The sequence below is a fragment of the Oncorhynchus kisutch genome, linkage group LG27 (assembly GCF_002021735.2).
Source record: "Oncorhynchus kisutch isolate 150728-3 linkage group LG27, Okis_V2, whole genome shotgun sequence".
Taxonomy (NCBI): Eukaryota; Metazoa; Chordata; class Actinopteri; order Salmoniformes; family Salmonidae; genus Oncorhynchus; species Oncorhynchus kisutch.
In genome coordinates, this window is record NC_034200.2 from 10,611,810 (window position 1) to 10,635,434 (window position 23,625).

The 23,625-nt window shown below is 43.0% G+C and overlaps 1 protein-coding gene across 3 annotated transcripts; it reads right to left on the reverse strand.

The window, feature by feature from the left end:
- Positions 1 to 19: 19 nt before the first annotated feature.
- casp8 (caspase 8, apoptosis-related cysteine peptidase) lies at positions 20 to 19,656 on the reverse strand. Of its 3 annotated transcripts, XM_031806362.1 has the most exons (12): positions 19,548 to 19,656; positions 19,395 to 19,448; positions 12,006 to 12,165; positions 11,416 to 11,606; positions 11,154 to 11,259; positions 3,433 to 3,562; positions 2,642 to 2,758; positions 2,406 to 2,518; positions 2,180 to 2,294; positions 1,939 to 2,066; positions 1,443 to 1,813; positions 20 to 462 (listed from the first exon to the last, which is right to left on the reverse strand). In XM_031806362.1, the coding sequence occupies exons 3-12, from the start codon at positions 12,111 to 12,113 to the stop codon at positions 333 to 335; spliced, it is 1,509 nt and encodes a 502-aa protein (XP_031662222.1). In that variant the 5' UTR covers positions 12,114 to 12,165; positions 19,395 to 19,448; positions 19,548 to 19,656; the 3' UTR covers positions 20 to 332. The 3 variants fall into 3 exon arrangements, with proteins under 3 accessions (XP_031662222.1, XP_031662224.1, XP_031662221.1); XM_031806364.1 differs by lacking the exon at positions 19,395 to 19,448 and having other exon boundaries at positions 19,548 to 19,632; XM_031806361.1 differs by having other exon boundaries at positions 19,395 to 19,629.
- Between the last annotated feature and the right edge of the window lie 3,969 nt (positions 19,657 to 23,625).

Consider the following 23,625-nt stretch of genomic DNA (forward strand, 5'->3'; position numbering starts at 1 on the left):
GTGAAACATGGCTCATAGAAAAATAGACACCCATTTTACTGATCATCTCCAGAACACATTTATTACAGATAAAGAAAACGTTCCACAATTTCCAGCATTTAATTGAAAAATGTATTAAAATCTCATGAGTTTGAAACATCTTTCAGGAAATCAGACATGCCAACCAATGTTCAACACACTGTCTTATGGGAGATGGGCCACGGTAGAGGCTGCTGTGGTAAGGGTTCCTGAGAGTGACAGCTTACTGTTTAGACATGACAGCCATTCTGAAGTGTCTCGATCCAGAAGGAGGGACTAGATTTGACGCTTTAAGTCAGCCAACCAGAGGTGTTTCAGAAGTAGGGGAGGAAGAGTTTCTTGGTGAGGGTGTACTTGGGCTCGGGCATCTGTTTGGAGTCTCTATACACTCCTCTGCTGACCTCACGATTCACACGCGTCAGCACCGACAGAATATCCTCCCCTCTACACAGGAAACAGGAAATACACATCACAATACATCTCTCACCTGTTATAGAGATGTATGTTTTTAACCTTTATTTAACTAGGCAAGTCAGTTAAGAATACATTTTTATTTACAATGATGGTCAAACCCAGAAGACGCTAGGCCAATTGTGCTTCACCCTATAGGACTCCCAATCATGGCTGGTTGTGATACAACCTGGATTCGAACCAGCGTGTCTGTGGTGATGCCTCAAGCACCGAGATGCAGTCACTTAGACCACCATGACACTCGGGAGCCCAGAGATAACAACCTTGTATCTGCCATCATGGTGTCTGTGACTGCATGGGAAGCATCATTGAGGCTATTTTAAAATAGTCACATTTCTTCTTTTGATGTTTGAAAAAAGTGGCAAGCTTATATGGCCACCTGCAGTGCTGGAGTCTTGAACCAAATCTTATGTGAAATGAATTTGTGACCACTAGATGGCAGTCATATAGCTTAAAGCCATTTACAAACTAAACAAACCAATTTGAAGACAATAAGGGTCTGATCATTGGCCGATCGCTCCCAACCCGTACGAATTCCCACCCAGTTGACTATTTAAAGTGTAGTCAAAATTAAGTTTGGGCTTGCCTGGTGACATCACAAGGCAGTAAATTGGTTTATAGACCAATAACGAAGAGAGTTCCAAATCTGTCAATAAGAGCTAGTTTTAAGTTTTCCCCTCCCTACTCAGACCATTCCCAGACAATCCGAGCAAAATTCTGTCTTGAGAAAGTTTTCTAAAAAGCACAACAAAAAATATGAAAAACTATTACAGTAAGGTACTTAATTGTTACCCAGAAATGATTTGAAATTGATATAAAAACAGCTGCATTGGGCCTTTAAAATGGTGGAATCCCTCAATGGCAACATGCCAAAAATGGGTTATTTCTATGTAATGATCTTAATAAATCTCTATGGTTAATGCCAAACCTAACCCGCTTCCCTTCTAATTCACCTGTCCGCTCCCCACTCCAGCTGTTTGCAGAGCTCCTGGATGTAGATGGAACCTTCCTTAGTGTTTCGGAATGACTTGCACTCCTCTACTGTTGCCATACCGATCAGGAAGTCTGCATCCCAGGGGATGGACTCGATGGCGCCGGCGTCTGCCTCATACCGCCCCTCTCTTTGCCTTATGGAGGGGGTGAATAGGGCCCCTCGCTGGAAGCCCTTCCCCTGGCAGGCCTGGATGAAGAACAGTTTGGGTTTGCCCATCAGAGAAGGGCACTGCTTACTGGTGAAGGGTTGTGTGAGGGAGCGAATGGGTACCTCCCCCCCATCTGTCCCAAGCACACAACCCTTCTCCCCATGGGACAGCACACACACCACCTAGGACCAGGCACAGGGATTAGAGTAGTTCAACCTACTTTAATTAATTGGAGTCCAATTGGGCTTCAAGAGTAGAGCTACTGTACCTCCTGAAGAGACTGGAGAATTATGACCTCACTACTCACCAGAGCGTCTGCCTGTATGTGACTCCGCCCTCCAAGCTCCTCTACCGCACCCAACATGGTCTTCTCTGTCAGGTCGCTACACACTTCCACTTTAAACCCCAACCTGGAGAACACATTATGCAGAGCCTCTACACACAAGAGACAGAGAGACAGATGGGAGAATTTAACATCCAGGTTGGCCAATGGGCTTCACTGAATGAGATCAGGCTCATAATATCAACCAATGAGCGAGCATGCCTACTCTCGTCCTGCTCAGTTCCTGGTCTGTCTGTCAGACCTGAAAATCCCATGAAGTGGTAGTTATTGATGATTAAGCACGTCCCCCGAGGATTACAGGTCATGGAATAGTGCTCCATCTGTTGGGCAAACACACACACAGGAGTTACCACCATGGACAACAAAAAAACAAAAATCTACCAAATGTTAGAATCTATGATTGGTGTCTAAAGTGTATCCCGCTGTCTAACCTCAGAGGTCTTCCAGGATTGTGTCGGTGAAGTGGTCACCTGGTCAGGCCCAGACCCAGGCTGAGTTTCCGTCATTGCATCAGAGTACAACCTTATGCGTTGCCCACGCTCACCTGTGGACAAGGGACAAGAACACACTTCAACTACCTGTGTGTGTGTGTGTGTGTGTGTGTGTGTGTGTGTGTGTGTGTGTGTGTGTGTGTGTGTGTGTGTGTGTGTGTGTGTGTGAGACTTACAGTTGGGCCGTGTCTCTGATATAGACAGGCTCTGTAGTGACTGAGGGGAGCTGAGTTGCTGTTCCTGGTTGCTGATTGGCTGAACAGAGTACTCCTGCCGTGACACACTGCCCCTTGCTGAAAAACAGCAACCACATGAAACAAATAACTATATTTTAATATACTGAACTATCAAATCAGCGCAAGAGAGTGGTGTGAGAGAGAAGAAAGAACAGTGAGAGTGACTTGTACCGGCTAGCCAGGTGTGTCAATATGTACCTTCTCTATGCTGCTGTACTGTGTGGGCCAACTGTTTGTCAATATGTACCTTCTCTATGCTGCTGTACTGTGTGGGCCAGCTGTGTGTCAATATGTACCTTCTCTATGCTGCTGTACTGTGTGGGCCAGCTGTTTGTCAATATGTACCTTCTCTATGCTGCTGTACTGTGTGGGCCAGCTGTTTGTCAATATGTACCTTCTCTATGCTGCTGTACTGTGTGGGCCAGCTATGTGTCAATATGTACCTTCTCTATGCTGCTGTACTGTGTGGGCCAGCTGTGTGTCAATATGTACCTTCTCTATGCTGCTGTACTGTGTGGGCCAGCTGTGTGTCAATATGTACCTTCTCTATGCTGCTGTACTGTGTGGGCCAGCTGTGTGTCAATATGTACCTTCTCTATGCTGCTGTACTGTGGGCCAGCTGTGTGTCAATATGTACCTTCTCTATGCTGCTGTACTGTGGGCCAGCTGTGTGTCAATATGTACCTTCTCTATGCTGCTGTACTGTGGGCCAGCTGTGTGTCAATATGTACCTTCTCTATGCTGCTGTACTGTGTGGGCCAGCTGTGTGTCACACTCCTCCAGTATCCTCTGTAGCTCATCCAGTCTGTCCTCTGTCAGCAGCTCCTGCCTCTCCATCTCACAAAGCACCTCCAGAGCAGTCTATGGGGAAGAAAGAGAGAGCGAGAGAGAGTGTAATTGTGTGTGTGTGTGTTAGGCTGCGTTTACAAAAAGGCAGCCCAATTCTGATATTTTGCCCACTTATGGGCAAAAGCTGATCTGATTGGACAAAAGACCAATTAGTGGAAAAAAATAAATCTGAATTGGGCTGCCTGTGTAAACGCAGCCATAGAAGGTACGGTGAGATTCCCATTTTCAGCCCGAACCCGACGGGCCTTTAACAGGCTGGGTCTGAATTTCTGAGAATTGATTCGGTCCGAGCGGGGTTCGGGCTTGCTGCACACCTTTTACTACTGCTGCTCTCGTCGTAGCAGTAGCCACTATCGGCACCAGGATTACAATATTGGCTGGGTATGAGACATGTGGCCATGATTAAACATATTTTTCTGATGACTGAAACGTTTTCAAATTGTGATGCGAAAAAGGCTGGAGCGCACTCAGGAGAATGATGATCCATGAGACCTAGACAAGCTGCGCATCTTAGAATCAGGAGAAGCCAACACATCCTAACAAATATACACACTATGACTGCACCGCTAAATGGGCCTTCCTTGTAAAACTATTGAAAGGAGACCCATAACTGATCCAAATGTTTTCCTAATCAGGCCTAGGCTTGATGCAGTTATTTCAGAATAACATGCATCCACAACATGGGGCTTTTGAGCAATTATTCAAATGATGGATGTTCAGTAGAAAATATACTTACAGTAAAACTTCAGTGATTTAAGCAAATAAAACTGGGCTATTAACTGAACACAACATGCACTTATTAGAGACAGACTTCTATTTGAGCCAGGCGTCTATTTCCTTAATTCCTTTTGCTCATTTGCTTAGTTAACTGTATAATTCCAGATTTCACTTCCAGCCTTTTAAACATTTCTTCAATTCCTACACTGTGTAATCATGTACACACTAGGTCACGTTTCTTTTGTCTTAGTATGCCTAAAAAATGTATATTAATATCAATAATTTTCCTTGACAGAATAATTATCTTCTTCGACTGTGCATTTGTCAGTTCTTACTTTCGCCACTAGGTGGCGATTGGACGATTTATGGGGGTCACAGTACACTTGAAGTTGTTGACTATGTTTGTGCTTGCCAGTTAACTAGCAGTTCTCAGCTGTTAGAAGCCAACGGCTAGCAGTTTCTTACTGACAATAAAAACGGAGGATTAAATAATTCAGTAATGACTCAAATTATGGAAATTTAACAAATCAAACAAATCTCGTAAAACAATTAATGGTAACCTCAGATTCAGTTAGACCAGCGTTTATTTGAAACAGGTGTTCATTTTCTGAAATGTGTGCCGTTGGCCGGCTATTAAAAAGGGACAGGGGGCTATTTGAGACTGCGTGTAACGGTTCGCTTTTGGTGAAGGACAGTCGGACCAAAATGCGGCGTGTAGATTGCGATCCATGTTTAATCAAAAAACGTAAAACACGAATCAATACAAAAACTACAAAAAACAACAAACGTGGAAACGTAACGAAAACAGCCCTATCTGGTGAAAACACAGAGACAGTAACATCAAGACACTAAGGACAATCACCCACGACAAACTCAAAGAATATGGCTGCCTAAATATGGTTCCCAATCAGAGACAACGATAAACACCTGCCTCTGATTGAGAACCACTCCAGACAGCCATAAACTTTGCTAGATAACCCCACTAGCTACAATCCCAATAAATCAAATCAAATTTTATTTGTCACATACACATGGTTAGCAGATGTTAATGCGAGTGTAGCGAAATGCTTGTGCTTCTAGTTCCGACAATGCAGTAATAACGAACAAGTAATCTAACTAACAATTCCAAAAAACTACTGTCTTATACACAGTGTAAGGGGATAAAGAATATGTACATAAGGATATATGAATGAGTGATGGTACAGAGCAGCATAGGCAAGATACAGTAGATGATATTGAGTACAGTATAACATGAGATGAGTATGTAAACAAAGTGGCATAGTTAAAGTGGCTAGTGATACATGTATTACATAAGGATGCAGTCGATGATATAGAGTACAGTATATACGTATACATATGAGATGAATAATGTAGGGTAAGTAACATTATATAAGGTAGCATTGTTTAAAGTGGCTAGTGATATATTTACATCATTTCCCATCAATTCCCATTATTAAAGTGGCTGGAGTTGAGTCAGTGTCATTGACAGTGTGTTGGCAGCAGCCACTCAATGTTAATGATGGCTGTTTAACAGTCTGATGGCCTTGAGATAGAAGCTGTTTTTCAGTCTCTCGGTCCCAGCTTTGATGCACCTGTACTGACCTCGCCTTCTGGATGACAGCGGGGTGAACAGGCAGTGGCTCGGGTGGTTGATGTCCTTGATGATCTTTATGGCCTTCCTGTAGCATCGGGTGGTGTAGGTGTCCTGGAGGGCAGGTAGTTTGCCCCCGGTGATGCGTTGTGCAGACCTCACTACCCTCTGGAGAGCCTTACGGTTGAGGGCGGTGCAGTTGCCATACCAGGCGGTGATACAGCCCGCTAGGATGCTCTCGATTGTGCATCTGTAGAAGTTTGTGAGTGCTTTTGGTGACAAGCCGAATTTCTTCAGCCTCCTGAGGTTGAAGAGGCGCTGCTGCGCCTTCTTCACGATGCTGTCTGTGTGAGTGGACCAATTCAGTTTGTCTGTGATGTGTATGCCGAGGAACTTAAAACTTGCTACCCTCTCCACTACTGTTCCATCGATGTGGATAGGGGGGTGTTCCCTCTGCTGTTTCCTGAAGTCCACAATCATCTCCTTAGTTTTGTTGACGTTGAGTGTATATATATATACACACACACACCACATACAAAAACCCATGCCACACCCTGGCCTGACCAATACATGAAGATAAACACAAAATACTTCAACCAGGGCGTGACACTGTGCTTAATTGAAGTTTTCCGGTGTTTGTTTGTTTAAATATTCTAGGCTCTTTTTTCATTTTCAAAATAAAATGCCTTATCGTAAAAAAAAAAAGAGGCATGAATCATGCTGTGTGATGACATGAATTAATGATTGATTGAGGCCTAAGTGACAGCTATAACACGACAAGCTCGATGGTGGACATATTAAGCAAGGCTACTAGACTACTAGGCCTAATATTGATAAAAGTAACACTTAGTATTCTAATAAGAGAAATAGACCAAGAAGAAAAATACAAGACCAAGGAGGAGGAAGAGGCACATGCTTATTCTGTGCTAAATGGGTGATGGATTTTTATTTTATTTTTAAGTTTGTCTTTTGACCGTTTAGATCAATGTAAACACTAATGAAATTAAGAAATCCCAGAGTCTTTTCTAATGAAATCAAGTTGTAAAGCCTTTTAAAAACAGTCGCATTCATAAAATGCAATTGCTTTATACATGTTGCGGTTGCTTGGAGCTCAATTGATATCGCATCGGATTACTGTAATCAGTAGTAAACAAACACTCAAAAAACAGGCAACAGCAGCAAGATCTGTCTAATTTCTTAAGCTTTGGATATTTTATAAAGTCATTCAAAAGAGAGTTCTGAGAAAAGATGCTTCCTCGTCTTCCCATGCTGCTGCCGCCTTAACCACATTGTTCTCAACAGTCAATATAGCCTACTGGTGAAATGGCAACTTTATCTTTTCTAGAAATCGAGTTTAAAAATATAAATGTATTTATTTCACCTTTATTTAACCAGGTAGGCTAGTTGAGAACAAGTTCTCGTTTGTAACTGCGACCTGGCCCAGATAAAGCAAAGCAGTTCAACACATACAACAACACAGAGTTACACATGGAATAAACAAACATACAATCAATAATACAGTAGAAAAATCTATTGACAACATGTGCAAATGAGGTAGGATAAGAGAGGTAAGGCAATACATAGGCTATGGTGGCGAAGTAATTACAATATAGCAATTAAACACTAGAATGGTAGGTTGTGCAGAAGACGAACGTGCAAGTTGAGATACTGGGGTGCAAAGGAGAAAAAAAATACAGTATGGGGATGAGGTAGATTGGATGGGCTATTTACAGGTGTAGTGATCTGTGAGCTGCTCTGACAGCTGGTGCTTAAAGCTAGTGAGGGAGGTAAGAGTCTCCAGCTTCAGAGATTTTTGCAGTTCGTTCCAGTCATTGGCAGCAGAGAACTGGAAGGAGAGGCGGCCAAAGGAAGAACTGGCTTTGGAGGTGACAAGTGAGATATACCTGCAGGAGCGTGTGCTACGGGTGGGTGCTGCTATGGTGACCAGTGAGCTGAGAAGGCGGGGCTTTACCTAGCAGAGACTTACAGATGACCTGGAGCCAGTGGGTTTGGCGACGAGAATGAAGCGAGGGCCAGCCAACGAGAGCATACAGGTCGCAGTGGTGGGTAGTAAATGGGGTTTTGGTAACAAAACGGATGGCACTGTGCTAGACTGCATCCAATTTGTTGAGTAGATTGTTGGAGGCTATTTTGTAAATTACATTGCCGAAGTCGAGGATCGGTAGGATGGTCAAATTTACAAGGGTATGTTTGGCAGCATTGAGTGAAGGATGCTTTGTTGCGAAATAGGAAGCCGATTCTAGATTTAATTTTGGATTGGAGATGTTTAATATGAGTCTGGAAGGAGAGTTTACAGTCTAACCAGACACCTAGGTATTTGTAGTTGTCCACATATTCTAAGTCAGACCTGTCCCGAGTAGTAATGTTTCTTATCGATGGCAGTTATGATAACGTTTAGGACCTTGAGCGTGGTTGAGGTGCACCCATGACCAGCTCTGAAACCAGATTGCATAGCGGAGAAGGTACAGTCAGATTCTAAATGGTCTGTAATCTGTTTGTGAACTTGGCTTTCGAACACCTTAGAAAGGCAGGGTAGAATAGATATAGGTCTGTAGCAGTTTGGGTCTAGAGTGTCTCCCCATTTGAAGAGGGGGATGACCGCGGCAGCTTTCCAATCTATGGGAATCTCAGACGACACAAAAGAGGTTGAACAGGCTAGTAATAGGAGTTGCAACAATTTCAGCAGATAATTTTAGAAAGAGGGTCCAGATTGTCTCGCCCGGCTGATTTGTAGGGGTCCAGATTTTGCAGCTCTTTCAGAACATCAGCTATCTGGATTTGGGTGAAGGAGAAGTGGGGGAGGTTAGGGCGAGTTGCTGTGGGGAGCGCAGGGCTGTTGACCGGGGTAGAGGTAGCCAGCATGGTGAGCCGTAGAAAAATGCTTCTTGAAATTCTCAATTATTGTGGATTTATCAGTAGTGACAGTGTTTCCTAGCCTCAGTGCAGTGCGCAGCTGGGAGGAGGTGCTCTTATTCTCCATGGACTTTACAGTGTCCCAGAACTGTTTTTGAGTTTGTACTACAGGATGCAAATTTCTGTTTGAAAAAGCTGGCCTTAGCTTTCCTAACTGCCTGTGTATATTGGTTCCTAACTTCCCTGAAATTGCACATCACGGGGGCTATTCGATGCCAATGCAGAACGCCACAGGATGTTTTTGCTGGTCAAGGGCAGACAGGTCTGGAGTGAACCAAGGGCTATATCAATTCCTGGTGCTAATTTTAAAGGTGTTTTTGGAGGGCGAGTTATTTAGGATGATATCTATGAGGGTGCCCATGTTTACAGATTTGGGGTACTACCTGGTAGGTTCATTGATAATTTGCGTGAGATTGAGGGCATCAAGTTTAGATTGTAGGATGGCTGGGGTGTTGATCATGTCCCAGTTTAGGTCATCTAGCAGCAAGAGCTCAGAAGATAGATGGGGGGGGCAATCAATTCACATATGGTGTCCAGGGCACAGCTGGGGCAGAGGGTGGTCTATAGCAAGCGGCAACAGTGAGAGACTTGTTTCTGGAAAGGTGCATTTTTAGAAGTAGAAGCTCGAATTGTTTTGGTACAGACCTGGATAGTAAGACAGATCTCTGCAGTAGAGTGCAACGCCGCCCCCTTTGGCAGTTCTATCTTGGCGGAAAATGTTATAGTTAGGGATGGAAATTTAAGGGTTTTTGGTGGTTTTCCTAAGCCAGGATTCAGACACGGCTAAGACATCTGGGTTGGCAGAATGTGCTAAAGCATACTTAGGGAGTAGGCTTCTAATGTTAACATGCATGAAACCAAGTCTTTTACGGTTACAGAAGTCAACAAATGAGAGCACCTGGGGAGTAGGAGTGGAGCTAGGCACTGCAGGTCCTGGATTAACCTCTACATCACCAGAGGAACAGAGGAGAAGTAGGATAAGGGTATGGCTAAAGGCTATAAGAACTGGCCGCCTACACGTTCGGAACAGAGTAAAAGGAGCAGGTTTCTGGGCACGATAGCATAGATTCAAGGCATAATGTACAGACAAAAGGTATTGTAGGAAGAGAGTACATTGGCGGTAAACCTAGGCATTGAGTAATGATGAGAGAGATAGTCTCTAGAGACGTTTAAAGCAGGTGATGTCATCGCATATGTGGGAGGTGGAACAACATGGTTAGTTAAGGCATATTGATTAGGGATAGAGGCTCTACAGTGAAATAAGACAGTAATCACTAACCAGGACAGAAATGGATAAGGCATATTGATATTAGGGAGAGGCATGCACAGCCAAGTGAATCGGATGGGTCCAGTGAGTGGTTGGGCTGGCTGGGGACACGGCGATTGACAGTTAACAGGCCGGGGCTAGCAAGCTAGCAGTTAGCAGGCCGGGGCTAGCAAGTTAGCAGGGACGCCGCGATGGGGGAAAAGTCTGTTTTTACCTCCTCGTGCGGTGACGTCGATAGACCAGTCGTGGAATTAGTCGGGTTTCAAGTAGCAGAGGGATCCAAGTCCAATTGGCAAAATGGGTATAGTGGTCCAAGAAACTGGCTGATGGATCAGCTAACAGTCCAATATGCAGAATGGGCCTTCAGGGGACGTCATGCCTGAGGGGCCTGTTGGAATCATCGGGCAGATTATGTCAGTATTCCAGTCGTGAAGGATCGGCAGGGTTCCGTGCCCCGTACCGGCAGTAGAAGGGGTCCGGATATTGCAGCCGAGGAGTGGGCTTCAGGAGTAGCCCAGGAGCCCTCGCCAGGAGATGGGCATAGCATGGGCTAGCTCCAGGCTAATTGGTGCTTGCTCCGGGACGGAAACCTTAGCCAGGAGTAGTCAACCCGGGTTGCGGTTAGCTAGCTGCGATGGTCCAGATGAAAAGGTTCAGAGTTTGCGGTAGGAATCCGGGGATATTGAGAGAAAAATAGGTCCGGTATGCTCTGGTTTGAAATGCGTTGTACGAACTGGCGAGAGCTTTCCGAGCTAAAGGTTAGCTGATGACCACTAGCAGTGGTTAGCTGACTGATAGCTGGTAGCGAATCAGTTGAGGAATTCCAGTTCCGGAATTCCACATTGGGTGAGGCGGGTCGCAGGAGAGTATTTTGAAGTAGAGGTTTAGGAATAATATTAAAAAGAATGCGAAGAAAAATATTTTTTTTAAAGATATGTACATGGGACAAGACAAAGACGTCTGACTGCTACGCCATCGTGGATTCATTCCATGTATGTGATGTTGGACCCGGGTAGGGCTCGGGCTAGGTCGGACCGGGCTCAAATTTTCTAGTGTGCATTTGCAAATGAGTGTGTGCATGTAGGTGTTCTCACAGTGCAGGGATCCAGTCGTCCTCTGGGCAGTTTGTCACTCAGCAAAAACTTCATCTTAGTGAGATTCTCCTTAGTTACATCTTCTGAGACCTTATACAACATCCTCCTGAGAGAGAGAGAGAGAGAGAGAGAGAAAGAAAGAGAAAGACGTAATGCAACCAGTGATTTACCAGAATGTCCAGCTGTTCAGTGTTGCTGTGCTATGTGGTCCATTGTGGTGAGAATGCAGACCCCCCCCCCCCCCTCCCCCCTCTGTGCTCACCTGTACTGTGAGAGGGCAGGGCATGAGTCTGTCTGGGTGTGGGCCGTTTGCTCCAGCTGTCTGCTGTCGGTCTCCAGGAGGCGGTGAAGGTCAAGTCGACCAATGACAGAGAGGAGTTGGGACAGGAAGTAGTGGTCCTCCAGCAGGCTTTTCTCCTGCAGCCTCAGGAACAGGCTACGCCCATCCTCCACCTGAAGCCAACCCACAAAGGATTAGACGGTGTTGCGTTCCAATTCTCTACACTTGCTTTCACTGATATAAAAGGAATGGACTGATAGGAAATATAATGGTAGGAAATATAATGGTAGGAAACTCTATAGCCATTGAAAACAATTAAAGCTTTAATTAAAACATGCTCTGGGGATACAATGTACATTTGGTGTTTTTTAAATTTTTTGGTATTGGTTTCACCAGTTTCCATTTGGCACTTGTAACATCTGAAAGGATTGCATAGCAATATGGCATAAACTCCATAGTGCGCTAGGATGCTAACCACAATCCTAATATACATCATCCAATCACTTCAAAGGAGGTTAGGATTGGCCATTCATCTCGATCTTAGCCCTCTGTATGTGTTCCCTATCCCTCACCTTCTCCAGGCGTTTCCTATTGAGCACATCTCTGCACAGGAAGCACAGGGCAGCCACCTCAGAGGAGTCCAGCTCCTCATCGATACGAGACAGCAGGCACAGGTCCATCACACACTGGATCCCCTGACCAGACCGCACTGCAACATCCACTTGCACAGGGCTATGAGAGAGCGGGGGGGGGGGGGGGGGGGGTCCATTATTGCTGGGTCAGGTATGAGGAGATGACCAGGAGGAAGGCTTCCTAAAAGGGTTATGAGAAGTGATATATAAACTCTATATAAACTCCTGGGTGACAGGATGAGAAACCCACAGGCAACAGTGTAGGATGTATAAATGAAGGAGAGGTGAGCTCATATTTTATAGATAGGATGTCAACATGTGTTTTTTTCCATCATTACCTGATTAGGTTTTTCCTAGTCATAGATATTTTTATTTTACCAGGCAAGTTGACCGATAACAGATTGTAATTTACAGCAACCACTTGGGGAATAGTTACAGGGGGAAGAAACAGATGAATGAGCCAATAGGAAGCTGGGGATGATTAGGTGGACACGATGGTATGAGGGCCAGATTAGAAATTTTGCCAGGACACCGGTGTTAACACCTTTACTCTTACGATAAGTGCCACCGAATCGTTAGTTACCACAGATAGTCAGGACACCCACTGGGCAATGTCCCCAATCACTGTCCTGGGGCATTATGCTCTCCTTACATGCCGACCAGACTGTACGCGGGTCTGCGTGCGTCATTGCACGCATGTTGATTTTGTCTCCCCACACCAGATGCGATCAGGACATGCAGGTTGAAATAAAGTCTGAACCAATTATATTAATTTGGGGACAGTTCAAAAAGTATGAAACATTTATGACAATTTAGCTAGTGAGCTTGCTGTTGCTAGCTAATTTGTCCTGGGATATAAACATTGGGTTGTTATTTTACCTGAAATGCACAAGATCCTCTACTCAGTTCCCTCTTTCAATCACCCACATGGCTATATGCGCCTAAAAACCAATGAAGAGATTTGAGAGGCAGAACTTGCAACTTGAGCATCACAAATAGAACCAATATCTATTTTAGCGCCCAGCTACGCAGACACTCGCGAGCAGTGTGGGTGCAATGATTGACTAACATGTATGTGTAAATTTATGCGGTGTGGTGAGCATGTTAGACCATGCACTCTTCCATCACATGTACAGACGATTCTCAGGATCATACACACTATTGAGATACTGTTGAGCCCACACTATTACACTGTCTGAGTCAAGGACTACACACTTTCTGGTAAGTTTTGATTACAATACTGGGTGGGGTGAATATATTTTATGACATACATTATTTTTTGTTAACTAGTAAATAGTGTGTTTAAATGATTTCTAACTTGTTAACAATTTCTGCTAGTTAGTTTTTGCTTCCATGTGAGTTTTAGCTTGCTTGAGCCTGCTAACTGAGGAGTATTAATTCACCTGTTTCCATACATGTTTCATGATAAACATTTATCTTACAAAGGAGTTGTTTAATCTAACTGCTTAACTATTTTATCTGTACATATCTTTTTTTACCAATTTTTTTTTCTTAGATACAGGAAAATGCCACGGGCACTACCTGAAGTGTGGAGACATTTCACTGCAGCTAATGTACAAGGAAAAGCAGCGTACATTTGCAAATACTGTGCCAAATCATATGTGAAGAATGCAACAAAGATGCAGAATCATCTGGCCAAGTGCATAAAGTTCCCTCAGCGCTCACAACCTCTGACAAAAGTCCCTCTACTTCTATTCGAGGTGAAAATGATGAATCAGACACCTTATCGATAGCAACAGCTCATGGTCCCCCTGGAATCAGAAGTTTTTTTGACTCAATTGCGGAACATAGTCCGAGAAATGCTGATGAATTTCTTGCTCGGGCTGTGTATGCAACTGGTTCACCGCTGAGGCTCACAGGCAACGTGTATTGGAAGAGATTTCTGAATGTTCTTCGTCCAGCATACACCCCTCCAACCAGACATGCTTTATCTACTCATTTGCTGGATGCAGAGTTCAAGTGAAGGCCAAGCAAATCATAGAGAAAGCAGACTGTGTTGCAATCATCTCTGATGGGAGGTTGAATGTTCGCAGGAAAGGAATAATTGACTACATCAACCCCACCCCTCAACCAGTATTCTACAAGAGCACAGACACAAGGGACAACAGACACACTGGTGTCTACATTGCAGATGAGCTGAAGGCAGCCATCAATGACCTTGGACCACAGGAGGTATTTGCACTGGTGACAGACAATGCTGTGAACATGAACGCTGTCTAAAGTGGAGGAGTTCTCCCCTCACATCTCACCCATTGCATGTGCTGCTCATGCATGGAATCTGCTCCTCAAGGACATCATGACACTGAAAACAATGGATACACTCTACGAGAGACCCAAGCAAATGGTTAGGTTTATGAAGGGTTGTCAAGTTATAGCAGCAATCTACCTCACCAAGCAAAGTGAGAAGAGTAAGAGCACCACATTGAAGCTGCTCAGCAACACTTGTTGGGGTGATGTTTGACAGTCTCATGGAGGGGAAGGAGTCTCTCCAAGAAATGGCCATATCACAGTCTGCCGATATGGATAGCCCCATCAAGAGGATCCTCCTGTGTGATGTATTTTGGGAGAGCGGGGTAAGCAGCCTGAAACTCCTGAAAACTACAGTAGTATTAGCCATTGCATGGATTGAGGGAGACAATTCCATCCTGTCTGATGTTCAGACTCTGTTGCAGATGTAAGCGAAGAATTCTGCCTGAAGCCCATCCACGCCACAGCGTACATGTTGAACCCCAAGTCTGCTGGCAAGAGCATCCTGCCTGGTACAGAGATCAACAATGGTGTATTCACTACCGTGTCTTGCCACCTTGGCCTGGATGAGGGCAAGGCTCTTGGCAGTCTTGTGAAGTACACTTCCAAGCAAGGGCATTGGGAGGGAGCTGTAATATGGCAGTCGTGCCAACATATCTCGTCAGCCACCTGGTGGAAGGTACTTTCTGTATCTAAGGCTCTTTCCCGTTGTCAGTCATCCTCCAAATCCCACCAACATCAGCCGCCTCAGAGCGCAACTGGTCCTTGTTTGGGAACACACACACCAAAGCACGCAATAGGCTGACCAATGCAAGGGTTGAAAGATGGTGGCCACCCGGGCAAATTTGCGGCTTTTTGAGCCTGACAACGAGCCAACCACAACCAGGCTGGAAAGTGACAGTGAAGATGAGGCCTCAGAGTCTGATGTTCAAGAGGTGGACATTTAGGAGGTCCATAGAAAAGACATGGAAGCCTGAGAGGAAGACAACCAAAGCTTTAGTTTCTCATTTTGTTGAAAAAGTTTTGATTAAACTGAAATTGCAACCAACTTTTTATGGCCTCTATTTTGGAGAGGATTTTGTTTTCAAATAACCAAAAGGGAGTGGTTGTAATCTGTACAACGGGAAAAAGGCCATTCTTGAACATGAGGTGAGACATTCTTACTACTATTTGTACATATGTCTTTCAGCCTCAACAGGAGTGGCAACAAAGTGGCAAGGTTCCAGCTAGCAGCAGGATATTATGCTAGCAGTAAAGATTTACACAAATGCTGGTATGTTGAAAACTATTGTCCAAAGTGAACAAATGAACTCAAGCTTACGGACAATGTCAAATGTGATATAGCGAAGCATTGGAGTGAGTTGGGTGCGTAATTACACAGGTATTTTCAGATGACACAAACAACTGGATTCATTCTCTCTTTCATGCCCTTCCTCCAGTCCACGTACAGATATCTGAACAATAGAGCCTCAACAAAATTGCATCAAGCTGTTCTGTGAAAATGTAATTTAAATCAGAAGCCACTGACAGATTTCTGGATTGGGCTGTGCTCAGAGTATCCTGCCTTGGCACATCGCGCTGTTAAAAGACATGCCCTTTGCAACCATGTACCACGCCCTTTGCAACCATGTACCACGCCCTTTGCAACCATGTACCACGCCCTTTGCAACCATGTACCACTCCCTTTGCAACCATGTACCACTCCCTTTGCAACCATGTACCACTCCCTTTGCAACCATGTACCTATGTGAGAGTGGATTCTCAGCCCTCACTAGCATGAAAACTAAAAACAGGCACAGACTGTGTGTGGAAAATGATTTAAGACTGAGACTCTCCAATACAACCCAACATTGCAGAGTTATGTGCGTCCTTTCAAGCACACCCTTCTCATTAACCTGTGATGAGTTATTCACAATTTTCAATGAACAAATAAAAAGTTGTACATGTAAGATGGCTAAATAAACAGCAAAATTACTGATTATTAATATATTATTATTTGTGCCCTGGTCCTATAAGAGCTCTTTATCACTTCCCACAAGCCAGGTTGTGACAAAAACTCACACTCATTCTGATGTTTAATAAATCTATCGTATAGTGTGTGTGTCAGGCTTACAATGATGGCAAAAAAATGACATTTGAGAGTGCGCTGACCGTGGTGCTAGAGGGGGTACGCAGCTGGAGGTTGAATGTTTGAAGGAGTAGCGGACTATAAAAAGTTTGAGAACCACTGGTGTAGACTATATTTACATAAATACACTTAATAAAATACATGGTATTGTTATTACTCAATCGTCCTAAAAATCGGTCTCTTGTGTTGGGCAACGGGTTGAATACAGAGTGCTGGTGACAACTTACTCCACCCACTGCAATGCAATACACTGTATATGGGATACTTATTGGTTTGTGGGGGGAAAATATAAAATAATCGTCACCTCCCTTAATAGGGTCTCTAATAACTAGATATGTAAAGTTGGTACTGTGTTGTACATATCCTGCAGCAGTTCTCCACCCCTCCAATACAATATACTGTACATGAGATAAATATGGAGTTGTAGAGAGAAAATTATTCTACTAATTATTATTATTGTAATTATTCTATTCTCAGCTAAAGTGGGGTGGGAAATACTCTGTTGGGTCTCTAATAAACAAATGTGTCGTTTTGGAGGGGGATTGTGTTATGCATATTAGTGATCGGAGGGGGGGGGGGGGGCATTATACAGTTACATATCTGGATATTATATTTGACAATATGTATTGTTTCAACAATACCGCAATATTATTTTTGCACTGGTTGGCTGTCCCTGTTCTTTTGGGTGTCAGGGAAAATGTATGGAGTAAAAAGTACATTGTTTTCTTTAGGAATGTAGTGAAGTAAAAGTGGTTAAAATATAAAGAGTAAAGTACAGATACCAGTTCCACTGCCCCCAATGCTCTACATGGGATACATATACATGGGCTATATGAACCATTAAAGTCCAAAAGTCAAACCTTTTTATTGCGACCAAGCTGGGTTTAAGAAAATAATTGGAAGGCTATGCATAGCTGGGGTGAACCTACAGCAACATGATTTTACTGGGATTACCGACAACTTTTTATTTGTTAGGCCAAAGCGATTGACCTGTCAAGGCTGCCCTCAGGCTGATTTAAATGTGTAAAGGAGCAGCCAGCACATCCCCATTAGATTAATCTAGGACAGATTCATGTCAGTCCATCATTGTCTTTGAAGCAGTTCTCAAGCAATCACCAATCCATTAGGGCAAGGCAAGTACATGAACGTCTAGTATGGAATGGCATTTTGTTTCACACTGGAAGCACATTTATTTTACGATGTTTAGTTTTTCTGGCTGATATTCAATGATTGTATTGTTTTGAAATTAAAGTAACATGCAGAACTAAATTAGTGTCTATAACAAGTAATAACCAGACGTTTGACAAAGCCCCCCTGAAAAACAGAATATTTGATTAGTATAAAGATTAGTATTAGTATGATCCCTTACATCAGGGATCATCAACTAGATTCAGCAGCGGGATGATTTTCTACTTGAGGGGATGTTCGGAACATAATTACAAATCATTCGTGGACTGCAAGAAGCCCAAAACAGATATAATATTTAACTAAAACAATTTCAAACCTTGTTTACAAAATGTATACGACCACGTGTCTCTCGATTATGCATGGAAATACTTCAGAACAGATTTCGCTAATTAAAATCATTTGGTAGCAAATTTTCTTGTGTTTTTATAGTTATGTACAATGATCAAATTCAACAACAAAAAAGGCTCAGAAAACTTGGGGGCTAAATAAAGCCACCCGTGGGCCAAATTCAGCAGCCAGTTTGGGAACCCTACCTTACGTAAAGTTATGCTGTGTTTTAAATTTTGTTTTACAGGCCCTACTTTATTTTATCTTTATTTAACTAGGCAAGTCAGTTAAGAACAAATTCCTATTTTCAATGACGGCCTAGGAACAGTGGGTTAACTGCCTTGTCAGCTAGGGGATTCGATCTTGCAACCTTTCGGTTACTAGTCCAATGCTCTAAACTCAAGGCTACGCTGCCGCCCCACAACTTAGTTGTGGCCAATGGAATGGGTGGAGTATAAAGTGCTCCTGGCCCTGACGTACAGGACGGAAATCGATTGGAGCAGGCGAGTTTGATAAGGACCGTACAAAGGACCGAAGACAAACATAACTTTGTTAAAAAGCTATGTCTTAAAAAAATGTTTTACTTTTGTTAAATAATTTATACACATTTTAAATGGCTTTTACAGATTTGGATGTTTTACATGAAAAAGTAATTTTATTTATGGTTGTTTTTACTGGTTTTAACAACATATACTTTTAAACAATTTAAATGTAATATTCAAATGCTGTTTTTTTATGTGTAGAAAGGCTGTAAATATATAAATTAACCATTTTAAAAAGGAAATGTGACAATAAAACGTTTTCAAAAACAAATAAAGTGCTCCTGGGTAATTATGACACATTCACGTGATGTCAGAAACTCGAATTTCCCACTTGGGAAGTATCAGAATCAAACAATAGGAAGCTTTACGCAAATAACTTGCATTAATTTGACATAAAGTGAACGTGGCATTAGACCACAGTCCCCCATGAAATAACACCATCTGTAGATTCTACAGACCCAACTGAGTATTTCCCACCCCACTTAGGCAGAGACAGGTAGAACATTGGTTAAAATTCTACTTTTTTTTTTATCAGCTAATGTCCCTACAGGAGGCCTTTTGGTAGGCAGTCATTGTAAATAAGAATTTGTTCTTAAGTGACTTGCCTAGCTAAATAAAGGTTAAATAAAAACAAATAACTAGTGTTGAAATGTGGGCTTTTATTTAGAAAGTTCCCCGATTAGCATAAACCGTGAGGTCATCATTTGTGCTGCTGGCAGAATAGTTTATTCTGTACTTTTGAAATTGCAAATACTATGCAAAAAATGTCTACACCATGTTAAATAAAATCAACTTGTAATTAAACAGTAATACAGCACTTGACTGTTGTCATGGATAGGAACTTAAAATAAACTTTAAAAGGCAGACACAACTCACCTTGGGTCGGCTGGGCGAGTATTTCCCGCCGGCTTCTTCTACTAACGAAACTACCTAGTCAGTTAATGAGACGCCAATGAGATAAGACACGACTAAATAAAGAGAACAGCCAATTCACTCAACTGTAACATACACTGTACGCAAAATGTATACCTTTTTTTATTTTTTAAATACCACTGCCACCGCACTCTTCGAGCTGTCCTGTTTTCTTTCGGTTCGACTTCTTCTCCACGGTTTTATAATTTGAGTCAGGAAGTAGGTCATGACAATGGGCGTGGTTGTACAGTAACATGATGATGCATTGAATAAAATGCTCAAAAATCTCGTCATCCCTTTTCTGGTTACAGAGACAGATAATTATAGGGCCTTTGGTGTAGTATGTACAGTTGAAGTCGGAAGTTTACATACACTTAGGCTGGAGTCATTAAAACTTGTTTTTCAACCAATACATTTCTTGTTAACAAACTATAGTTTTGGCAAGTCGGTTAGGACATCTACTTTGTGCATGACACAAGTAATTTTTTCCAACAATTGTATACAGACAGATTATTTCACTTAAAATTCCCTGTATCACAATTCCAGTAGGTCAACATACACTAACTTGACTGTGCCTTGAAACAGATTGGAAAATTCCAGAAAATTATGTAATGGCTTTAGAAGCTTCTGATAGGCTAATTGACATCATTTGAGTCAATTGGAGGTGTACCTGTGGATGTATTTCAAGGCCTACCTTCAAACTCAGTGCCTCTTTGCTTGACATCATGGGAAAATCAAAAGAAATCAGCCAAGACCTCGTAAAAAATAGTCTGGTTCATCATTGGAAGCAATTTCCAAATGCCTGAAGGTACCACGTTCATCTGTTTAAACAATAGTACGCAAGTATAAACACCATGGGACCACACAGCCGTCATACCGCTTAGGAATGATACGCGTTCTGTCTCCTAGAGATGAAGATACTTTTGTGCGAAAAGTGAAAATCAATCCCAAAACAACAGCAAAGGACCTTGTGAAGATGCTGGAGGAAACAGGTACAAAAGTATCTATATCCACAGTAAAAAGTGTCCTATATTGACATAACGTGAAAGGCCGCTCAGCAAGGAAGAAGCCACTGCTCCAAAACTGCTACAAGAAAGCCAGACTATGGTTTGCAACTGCACATGAGGACAAAGATCATACTAATTGGAGAAATGTCCTCTGGTCTGATGAAACAAAAATAGAACTGTTTGGCCATAAACCATCATTATGTTTGGAGGAAAAAGGGGGAGGCTTGCAAGCTGACGAACACCATCCCAACCGTGAAGCATGGGGATGGCAGCATCATGTTGTGGGGGTGCTTTGCTACAGGAGGGACTGGTGCACTTCACAAAATAGATGTCAGCATGGGGGAGGAAAATTGTGGATATTTCAAGACCTCAGTTAAAGCTTGGCCGCAAATGGGTCTTCCAAATGGACAATGACCCCAAGCATACTTCCAAAGTTGTGGCAAAATTGCTTAAGGACAACAAAGTCAAGGTATTGGAATGGCCATCACAAAACCCTGACCTCATTCCTATAGAAAATCTGTGGGCAGAACTGAAACGTGCGAGCAAGGAGGCCTACAAACCTGACTCAGTTACACCAGCTCTGTCAGGAGGAATGGGCCAAAATTCACCAAACTTATTGTGGGAAGCTTGTGGAAGACTACCCAAAACGTTTGACCCAAGTTAAACAAAAGGCAATGCTACCAATTACTAATTGGTTGTATGTAAACTTCTGACCGACTGGGAATGTGATGAAAGAAATCAAATCTGAAAGAAATAAAAGCTGAAATAAGTCATTCTCTCTACTATTATTCTGACATTTCACATTTTTTAAATAAAGTGGTGATCCTAACTGACCTAAGACAGGGAATATTTACTCTGATTTAATGTCAGGAATTGTTAAACTGAGTTAAATTATTTGGCTAAGGTGTATGTTTTTTTTAAAACAAAGCTGGTGTAGCAGTATAGATGTTGTTCTCCCGTGTAAATGTGTTTTTTTCTGTCTTTATTTGAAATCGCTCTAGTTGGAGACTTATCTCCCTCACCAACTTTAAGCATCAGCTATCTGAGCAGCTTACCGATCGCTGCAGCTGTACACAGCCCATCTGTAAATAGCCCATCCAACTACCTACCTCATCCCCATATTGTTTTATTTACTTTTTTTGCTCTTTTGCACACCAGTATTTCATCTGCACATCTATCACTCCAGTGTTAACTTGCTAAATTGTAATTACTTCACTACTATGGCCTACTTATTGCCTTGCCTCTTTACGCCATTTGCACGCACTGTATATAGACATTTCTATTGTGTTATTGACTGTATGTTTGTTTATTCCATGTATAACTGTGGTGTTGTTTGTGTCACACTGCTTTGCTTCATCTTGGCCAGATCACAGTTGTAAATGAGAACTTGTTCTCAACTGGCCTACCTGGTTAAATAAAGGTGAAATTAAATAAATATGTAAACTTCTGACTTCAACTGTATTAAGTGTAATGAAGACAACCACAAAAGCACATTTTGCTTCAATAAAAAATAATGCTTTATTAAAATTTCAATTGAGACCACACACAGCTGAAAATGAACTCTAATTCCTCATTTATGTCTCAATAATCTAGTAAAGTCCCCTCCATCTCATTTCCTTCATAACATCTGCTCCATCTTACTGCCCAAACCACTAATAGTTCAGTTGACACACAGGAGATGAAATAACTAATGCATTAAAGAGTCAAAGGACGCACACCTGATTACACATATAGAAGTAGGACTCGTGTGCCTGGCCTGCGCACAAATGTAGGCCTATAAATGTGCCCATTTGGGGATGTCTGATAGTATTTCTGATTGTCTTAACTCACCACCACTAATGAGCTGTGGAGCTTCTCAAAGTACGGAGGTCAAACTATGTGCGGAGGTCAAATTATAAAAAATAATCTTCCAAATCTATTATTTTCTAATGTAGATTACTTCTCCTTGCCATTATCATTTACCTGATAAGACAAGACGTGAAAAATAAAGTTTTTCTAACATATGATGGGGATCCCTGGGTAGCCGGTTTTCCTGGGAGGGGGGTCCTGGGTCACCGGTTTTTCTGGGAATGGATCCCTTGGTTGCCGGTTTTCCTAGGAGGGGGTTCCTGGGTCACCGGTTTTCCTGGGAGGGGGTCCCTCGGCAAGAGAAGGTTGAACTGTATAAACTCAATTCTCGTTCTCCTCCCAGACAGTATACAGCGGTCTGACTCCCCCCCCCGGGTTTTTGATGACTCAGGTACCCACCTCTACGGCCCCCAAGGTGGTGACTACCCCCCTCCTCCTGCATACGGCTTCCCGGCCTATGGAAGTCCCCCACCAGGCCAGCCTTCTGCCCCCTACCCCTCTGGTCCCCATGGTCCTCCATACCCCGGTCAGCCTGCAGGGTACCCCATTGGGACCTACCCAGGCCAGCCTCACCTTGGTGGTCCAACACCAGGGTATCACGCCCAGCCCACAATACCACCCATGCTCCGCATCACTACTCATACAATGCCAACCAGTGCACTGTGCGGTAAGCCTGAACCCTCCTCTCTCACCTGGCTGGGGCTTATTCTGAGCTTTCTCTTATTCCCGAATTAGCTCTTTTGCACAGATTAATATGAATCCTTGATACTGAAGGTTATACTTTAGTAGTTGATCACCAGTCTTGTGTTCTGATGAGGTTTCTGCTGATGTCACAGGCGCTGGGGAGGGGTTTGCGGCAGGCCGTTTCGACAGTCTGAAAGTGCGACATGCCTTCATACGAAAGGTGAGACAGCACAACAAGCAAGCACACACAAATACAAGGTGATATAATTAAACAATAAGGCACGAGGGGTGTGGTACTGTATATGGCCAATACACCACAGCTAAAGGCTGTTCTTACTGTACGCACGATGCAACGCGGAGTGCCTGGATACAGCCCTCAGCTGTGGTATATTGACCATATACAGTGGGGCAAAAAAGTATTTAGTCAACCACCAATTGTGCAAGTTCTCCCACTTAAAAAGATGAGAGGCCTGTAATTTTCATCATAGGTACACTTCAACTATGACAGACAAAATGAGAAAAAAAAAATCCTGAAAATCACATTGTAGGATTTTTAATGAATTTATTTGCAAATGATGGTGGAAAATAAGTATTTGGTCACCTACAAACAAGCAAGATTTCTGGCTCTCACAGACCTGTAACTTCTTCTTTAAGAG

What these genes read in the sequence shown, in the direction of transcription:
- casp8 (XM_031806362.1), bottom strand. Translation starts at nt 12,113, where the DNA reads ATGGACCTGTGCCTGCTGTCTCGTATCGATGAGGAGCTGGACTCCTCT. An exon ending in GACGACTGGATCCCTGCACT is followed by an intron (nt 3,563 to 11,153) that starts GTGAGAACACCT and finishes TCTTCCCCATAG; the next exon opens with ACTGCTCTGGAGGTGCTTTG. An exon ending in AGGAACTGAGCAGGACGAGA is followed by an intron (nt 2,067 to 2,179) that starts GTAGGCATGCTC and finishes TCTTGTGTGTAG; the next exon opens with AGGCTCTGCATAATGTGTTC.